The sequence below is a fragment of the Lithobates pipiens genome, unplaced genomic scaffold (assembly GCF_037356315.1).
Source record: "Lithobates pipiens isolate NorthernLeopardFrog02 unplaced genomic scaffold, aLitPip1_a1.2 Scaffold_22, whole genome shotgun sequence".
Taxonomy (NCBI): domain Eukaryota; kingdom Metazoa; phylum Chordata; class Amphibia; order Anura; family Ranidae; genus Lithobates; species Lithobates pipiens.
In genome coordinates this window covers 326,073,108-326,081,554 of record NW_027507784.1, presented here as the reverse complement: position 1 = coordinate 326,081,554, position 8,447 = coordinate 326,073,108, and the positions used below count along the sequence as shown (strand labels likewise).

At 44.8% G+C, this 8,447-nt stretch overlaps 1 protein-coding gene across 1 annotated transcript; it reads right to left on the bottom strand.

Annotated features, from left to right (window-relative positions):
• Positions 1 to 2,823: 2,823 nt before the first annotated feature.
• Positions 2,824 to 7,849, bottom strand: LOC143924997 (E3 ubiquitin/ISG15 ligase TRIM25-like). Its single transcript, XM_077449561.1, has one exon. It carries the CDS (start codon positions 7,833 to 7,835, stop codon positions 6,093 to 6,095), a length of 1,743 nt encoding a protein of 580 aa, XP_077305687.1. The 5' UTR covers positions 7,836 to 7,849; the 3' UTR covers positions 2,824 to 6,092.
• Positions 7,850 to 8,447: the final 598 nt, after the last annotated feature.

Sequence of the window (8,447 nt, the reverse complement as noted above, 5' to 3'; positions counted from 1 at the left end):
ACACAATTCTTACCAAAAATGGGGCACAATTCTTACCAACGATGGGGCACAATTCCTACCAATGATGGGGCACAATTATTACCAACGATGGGGCACAATTCCTACCAACGATGGGGCACAATTCTTACCAACGATGGGGCACAATTCCTACCAACGATGGGGAACAATTCTTACCAACGATGGGGCACAATTCCTACCAAAGATGGGGCACAATTCTTACCAACGACGTGGCACAATTCTTACCAACGACGGGGCACAATTCTTACCAACGACGGGGCACAATTCTTACCAACGACGGGGCACAATTTTTACCAACGATGGGGCACAATTCTTACCAATGATGGGGCACAATTCCTACCAATGACACAAGCAATAGGGCGCTATTCATTTCACTGACAGCAAAGATGAGGCAATTGTTTACTCCAACTGGCGCTGAGACATTTTATACTCCCACTGGCCACAGGCCGCTCCCCCTAAAGTCTGAAGGACAGTAAACTGGTGGGGCACTATTCCTCCCACTGACACCAATGATGGGGCACTATTCCTCCCACTGACACCAATGATGGGGCACTATTCCTCCCACTGACACCAATGATGGGGCACTATTCCTCCCACTGACACCAATGATGGGGCACTATTCCTCCCACTGACACCAATGATGGGGCACTATTCCTCCCACTGACAACAATAATGGGGCACTATTCCTCCCACTGACACCAATGATGGGGCACTATACCTCCCACTGACAGCAATGATGGGGCACTATACCTCCCACTGATAGCAATGATGGGGCACTATACCTCCCACTGATAGCAATGATGGGGCACTATACCTCCCACTGATAGCAATAATGGGGCACTATACCTCCCACTGATACCAATGATGGGGCACTATACCTCCCACTGATAGCAATGATGGGGCACTATTCCTCCCACTGATAGCAATGATGGGGCACTATTGCTTCCACTGACAACAATGATAGAGCTTTAGTCCTCCCACTGACACCAATGATGGGACACTTTTCCTCCCACTGATACAAATGATGGGGGGCACTATTTCTCCCACTGACACCAATGACGAGGCACTATACCTCCCAGTAATACCAATAATGGGGTATTGTTTATTTCCATTGATTCCAGTGCTTTTTTATACCCACACTGGCCACAGTCTGACCCCTTCAAAGTCTGAAGGGCAGTAAACTGGCGTTTTATGTGGAAAGTTTGGAGACCCCTGCTCTAGTCCATAATATGTAAAGGTTGCTGAATACAGCTCCGTAAAAAAAAAAAAAAAATGTTATACAAAGGAAACTAGGTATTAAGGTATAAGGTATTTTCAAGGTCTTAGGGTACCCCTGCTAAAAAATCTACCTATATTTTGCAGGACATTAGTGTGATCCCTAAATTCAAGAACAATCTAAATATTAGAATACATAATAATATATAAATAGGATATACAGTATGACCATGGGAAGGTCATTATTTATACCCTTCTGCTCTTTATAACAGCATTTTTAGTAATAATCTTTAAAATAATAATAATTATTATTATTATTATTAATAATACAAATAATTTTATTAATATATTTATTATTATATTAACAGAAATAAAATGAAGACAATAAAAATGTTGGTTTCCCCACATTAGTGGTAATTGCAGAAGTGCCCCCTTGCATTAGTGGTCACTATATGTAGGAGATAAGTTCTCAATTGCTCATTGTTCAAGGAACCCCTAGCGACCTTAGGAGGATCTCTAGGGTTCCATTGAATCATGGTTGAGAAATGGTGCCTGTTAGGCCGCGTACACACGGGCGGATTGTCTGCCCAACTTAGTCCGCTGAACCGTGTTTCAGCGGACAATCCGCTCGTGTGTGGGCTTCAGCGGACTTTTTCAGCGGACAGTCTGACGGACTTAGTCTTTCGGAATTTCCGTAATTTTGTCCGTCCAAACTTGGTTTTGTCCGTCCAAACTTGGTTTCAGCGGACAGTCCGCTCGTGTGTAGGCAAGTTGGACGGACTAAGTATGGCGCATGCTCAGAAAGGATTTACACGGCCGAAGGTTGCATTGCAGTGTATTGGATGTCGTTTTTCTAGTCCCGTCGTACGTGCTGTACACGTCATCGCGCAAGTTTTCAGCGGACTGTCTGTTCATCGTGTGTGGTCAAGTCCGTTCATTCAAAAGTTGAACGGACTGTCTGTCGGATTGTCTGACGAACTTAGTTGGGCAGACAGTCCGCCCGTGTGTACGCGGCCTTAGACTTCTAATGGGCGCCATATCTGAATTTAGAGGGGATTTAGGAATCAGCCTTATAGAATTATATGAATAGCAAATTCAGACGGAAAAAGTCCTATCGGATTATGTTGTCAGAAAATCCGATCGTGTGTGGGCTCTATCGGACTTTTTCAGTCGGAATTTCCGACGGGAAAAAGTTTGAGAGCTGGATCTAAAATTTTCCGACAACAAAATCCGATCGGACTTTTTCTGATCGTGTGTAGTGAATTCCGACGCACAAAGTGCCCCGCATGCTCAGAAAAAAATTTGGAGACGAAAGCTATTGGCTACTGGCCTCTACGTAGTCCCGTCATATGTGTTTTATGTCGTGTTCAGAGCGATCTGATTTTCCGACAACTTTGTGTGTGTGCAAGACAAGTTTTGGCCAAAATCCGTCGGAAAAAATGTTGTGGTCGGAATAAATCAGACGGATTTTGTGGTCGGAATGTCCAACCATATGTATGGGGTATAACTATACTATCTGTGGAAGTGCAGGTTGGCTTAACAAATGAAATCACTTAATATCGCTGTGAAAAGTATAATGCAATGTAACACTTTTAGTAGTCAAATTGTATATTTATTCATTGAGGTCTTCACATCACACCAAAGACAGGCAAAATTAAAGATAAAGGAGAGGACACAAGGATTTGCTTTGAATAGACCAAGCATCCTTCTATAAAAGAGAAAGTTGAGCTCTATGCAGGGGCGGACTGACAACTCATGGGGCCCCCGGGCAATAGGAGATTATGGGGCCCCCAGGCAATCTGAGATTATGGGGCCACACAGTATACACACACACACACAGTATACACATACATGTACATACAGTATACACAGACATGTTTCTATTGGCTGAGAAGGTACTGGAGAGGTGGGGCAGCTATAATCTCAGGATTTTTAGACCAAAAGGATGTCGTTAGGGACATTTCAGAGATAGATGTAAAAAAAACACAGATTTTTACATACTGTCCCTGGTTTTACTGAGGCTGGCAACCCTGATGGGGCCCCCTAGTGACTCGGGCAGTGCCCGAGTGGCCCAATGGTCAGTCCACCCCTGGCTCTGTTTTAGAGTACACCTGTCAGTTCATGAAACATGTTCAAGTGATATCAGGTAAGCAGAAAAGAAGCAATGCCTATCCAAGTTCCCCCGAAAAAGTGAGTAGTCAGTGCTCTGGCTACTGGTGTCTTCCTAAAACCCAGATGCAATATGAAGTCAAGGTGTATAGCCAGCAACTCATCATCCAAAGACAGATATGTTTATTGTTGCAGGTGGAGTACAGTGATACAACGGCTTACACCTTTCAGCTATGAAGCCTTATACCGCGTACACACGACCGGACTTTCCGGCAGACTAGGTCAGATGGAATCAGTCAGTGGGACAATCTGATCGTGTGTGGGCTAACCAGATCATTTTTCATTTAAAAAAAAACGCCGGACCTAGAAATCAATTACTATCGGGAAAACCGTCCGTCTGTATGCTGGTCCAATGGACAAAATACGAGGCAAGGGAAGCTATTGGCTACTGGCTATTGAACTTCCTTTTCTAGTCCTGTCTTACGTCATCACGTTCGGACGAAAGTCTGAACGTGATGGAAAGTTTGGAAAGTCCACCGAGAACTCTGCCGAAAGTCCATCAGGAAGATCGTCGGACCTAGTTTGCCGGAAAGTCCAGTCGTGTGTACGCGGCATTAGTTATATCCATATGTTATGGTTATGACTTTGACTTATGCCCCGTACACACAGTCGGGTTTTCCGACGGGAAATGTTTGATAGGAGCTTTGTTGTGGGAAATTCCGACCGTGTGTAGGCTCCATCGGAATTTCCGACAAACAAAATTTGAGAACTGGATTCCATCGTGTGTTCCGACGCACAAAATTCGGCAAATGCTCGGAATCAAGCAGAAGAGCCGCACTGGCTGTTGAACTTCAATTTTCTCAGCTCGTCGTATGTCACCGCATTCTTGACGTTCGGAATTTCCAACAACATTGTGTGACCGTGTGTATGCAAGACAAGTTTGAGCCAGAAAAAAATCCCATGGATTTTGTTGTCGGAATGTGCGATCGTGTGTACGCGGCATAAGGCTTTGTAGCTGAAATGCCTAAGCAATTGAATAACTGTACTCCACCTGCAACAATAAAAATATCCGTCTTTGGATGACGAGTTGCCGGCTATACATCTTGACTTCATGTTCAAGTGATATGTGGCTAAACTAAAGTTCCCCAAAAAAAATACCTGTAAAAATAGATAGTGAATACTGACCTTTCCTGCTGCCTGTGCTGCTGAACAACTATCACATTCATTAGAGATCATCCCTCTAAGTCTGCTGGGAAGCCAACAGTTCTGGGAGTGTCAGTCCCACTGGTTCCTCCTGCTGACCTTGCATTACTGGTGTTTTGGCTTCCCTACAAGACTATGGCGAATGATTTTTACTGAATTGAGCACTTTTCAGTGATGTAGGTGGCAGAAGAGTTACGTATAGACCAGGGGTCTCCAAACTGCAGCCTGGGGGCCAGATGCAGCCCTTTGCTTGCCTTTTTCTCACCTTTGGGGCACTGTTCGATCCGCTGATATGAGACACTATTCTGCCCACTGACACCAACAATGAGGCATAATTCCTCCCAATGACATCAACAATGGGGAGCTAATTCTCCCACTGACACCAACAATGGGGCACTATTCTTCCCCCTAATAACAAAGGTAACAAAATTTGCTCCCACCAATACCAGAAAAATGTTCTGTTCCTGCTGGTTACAGTCCAGCCCCCCTAAAGTCTGAAGGACAGTAAACTGGCCCTTTGTTTAGAAAGTTTGGAGACCCCCGGTATAGACTAAAAACCAGCCTTTCTCAACCATGGTTCAGTGGAACCCTAGAGTTCCTCCAGAGATTGCATAGTTTGGGGGCCATAATAGTTGGTGAGACAAGTGGAGCTCCTTTTTTTTTTTTATATTGTATTTACATGGCATTCTTCCCAATGATGGGGTATTCCTTCTCTAATTGACCATCAAGGCATCCCAAAAAATCACCCACCTTCAGGCCGCGTACACACGGGCGGACTGTTCGCCCAACTTTGTCCACTGAACAGTGTTTCAGCGGACAGTGCGCTCGTGTGTGGGCTTCAGCGGACAGTTTCAGCGGACTGTTCGTTCATCGTGTGTGGTCAAGTCCGTTCATGCAAATTTTGAGCGGACTGTTTGTCGGATTGTTTGACGAACAAAGTTGGGCGAACAGTCCGCCCGTGTGTACGCGGCCTGAGTGTGTCAAATACTCTAGGAAACACTACATTCCTTATTATTGTATCTATTATATATAGCAGTGCTTGTCATCTCCAGTCCTCAAGGCACCCCAAGAGGTCATGTTTTCAGGATCTCCCACAGATGAAACAGCTGTGGTAATTACTAAGGCAGTGAAAATTGTTCAAAATAATGGAAAGCCTAAAAACATGACCTGTTGGGACATCTTGAGGACTGGAGTTGAGAAACACTGATATATAGCACTTACTGATGAAGCTAATGTATTGTCTGCTGTTCATGTATTCATTTATAGCAAGTGAACCGTGAGATCTTAATGTTGTTTCAAGGGCTCCTCTGGAGTTAAAGGGTTGAGAAAGGCCAGTATACACTGTTTTCTTTTACAAGTATAGCTTGGCTAATTACATATAGTATAACAACAGGGTCACTATAATGCATAATAATTAGACCTGAAAGCGCAGTCGGCCAAAAAAAAACAATGCCAAAACAAATGGTGTCACTGTTGAAATCCACCCATTGCCTTGGCCCCCTGGATGAGAATATGTATTCCCATCCTTGTGAGGTTACCAACCTCCGTCATTCACATGTCCCACTTTCCCCAGATATCTTTATTTTACCATCTTTTCCTATAGCTAAAATAGCATGTAGGGGCTCAGTGAAGATGGCAGTGAAGGTGTGCAAGTGTCGGACTGGGTAACACAGATCGTAGAAGGAGAGTCGCCCTTCCTCGTAATCCAGATAAATCTTGACTCGATCACTAGAAACATTATCAGGCAACTGTATCACTTTACTGTCATGTATAACTGAATACCGACTATCCCACCTTTCCAAACACCAGGATTTGTTATTATTTCCAATCAATGACTGATCACCGTTTCTGGCTATACTCGGGTAACACATCCCAACTATCCACCTCTGTGACCCACTGACATCCACCTCCCAGTAATGTCGCCCTGAGAAAAAGGGCCAACTGCTTAAAACCTGAGGCTGATCCTTAAATCTTTCAGCTTTTTCTGGGTATTTCTGGTTTGGTGTCCAGGAAGCAGTTTTCCCATCATCTGAAACATGTACATAACTACCAGCAGTATTTATATCCAGTGATAAGTCTTTATTCTTCAGCAGTCCAGATATTTTCTGTACCGACTCAGTAGTTGGTCTTCCTTCTCCCATCTCGCTTGAGTTGGGTTGAGAGAACGGCCTGGATGGTTCAGTGGCCTTGGTGTGAACTGTGTCCTCAATGTTAGAACATGGATGGCCACATGTGCCCGTATGTTTCTGCACCATCATCCCCGACATAATATCAGACAAACCTGTGCGTAACATGGCTGAAATCAGAGCCACATCCAGGTCACCTCCATCACTGAGGTGTTTATCGGTTCTCCATCTTTCCTCATCACCTCCAATCATTTTTTCACACATGAGGCCCGTTTCTAATTCCTGCAAGACGGGTATTGGATCAGAAATGTAACACAGTTCCTCAATGTAACACATCTTACTGAACAGCTCATCCTTCTTTACTTCTAGTAGTTGGATCATATCAGAAAACGAGAAGGAGATCTGCTCCACCTGCCTGGAGATTTCGCTCAGGACTCTCTTCTCCAGGTCCTCGAGCTGTGCCCTGATGTCTCTGAACATCAAAGTGACTCTCTTGGTTTCATCAGTGGCTTTCTCTTGTACTTTTCTCCTCCTTTCCTGCAGACACTGGACTCTCCTCTCAGTCTCCATTTTCTCTGTCTTCGCTTTCTGTAGAACATTTCTAAGTTTCTCTTTTTTCTTTTCTGAAGCCTCCTCCAGCTTCTCCACCTGGTGTCCCTGGTGTTCTCCATCTTGCTTGCAAGACATGCAGATGCAGGCAGCGTCCTCAGTGCAGTAATACTCCAGGATCTTCTTGTGAACGGAGCATGTCCTGCTCTCCAGGAACGCGTTGGGGTCAGATAAGACATGTTCTGATGACTTGGTGTGGACCTTTAGGTGTTTTTCACAGAGGAAGGCTTCACACAACTGACAGAATTTAACAGCAGATGCTGGAATATCAACACAATAAGTACAGGAGGCCCCGGTTTCCTGTTGGTTTGGTGGGGCAGACAAAAAACGTTCTGCTATGTTACACAAGGTTATGTTTTTCTGCAGTACAGGACGTTCCTTAAACTCTTCCCGGCACTCAGGACAGGAATATCCTCCAGACTTCTCTTGTTTGTCCAGCACACAATCAATGCATGCTCGGCAGAAGTTGTGTCCACATTTCAGGTTTACGGGATCCGTATAAATGCTCAGACACACGGAACACTCCAGCTCCTCTCTAAGACCAGCAGATGCCATTGCTGACGCGTCACGAGAAATGAAACTGAAAGTATATTTTTCTCTGCATTCATAATTTTTGTTTAGACGATCTCATGATCTAATCTTTACTCATGTAAAAAACTTTTAAATGAGTAAGCAAAGTTCATACTGTATAACAGGGGTAGGCAACCCTTTGAGCACAGTGTGCCGGAAAATATTTTCAACGAAATTGAGCGCGCTGATTTTATAACAAAAAAATGTCAACTTCATCCTCTCAATCACGAAAAGGATTTTTTTAATAAAGTAAATGCTGTAAACTACTTTAGTAGTGAGAAATTAACATCCTGCACTCTCACGTCTTTAGATCAGCTCCGATTCCTGCACCTTCACACCTCAGATCACTGTTTACCACTGTACCCCCCTGCTCATCTGCCCCACCACTAACCCCCTGCTCATCTGCCCCACCACTAACCCCCTGCTCATCTGCCCCACCACTAACCCCCTGCACATCTGCCCCACCATTGTACCCCCCTGCTCATCTGCCCCACCACTAACCCCCTGCACATCTGCCCCACCACTGTACCCCCCTGCTCATCTGCCCCACCACTAACCCCCTGCACATCTGCCCCACCACTGTACCCCCCTGCTCAT

What these genes read in the sequence shown, in the direction of transcription:
- LOC143924997 (XM_077449561.1), bottom strand. Translation starts at nt 7,835, where the DNA reads ATGGCATCTGCTGGTCTTAGAGAGGAGCTGGAGTGTTCCGTGTGTCTG.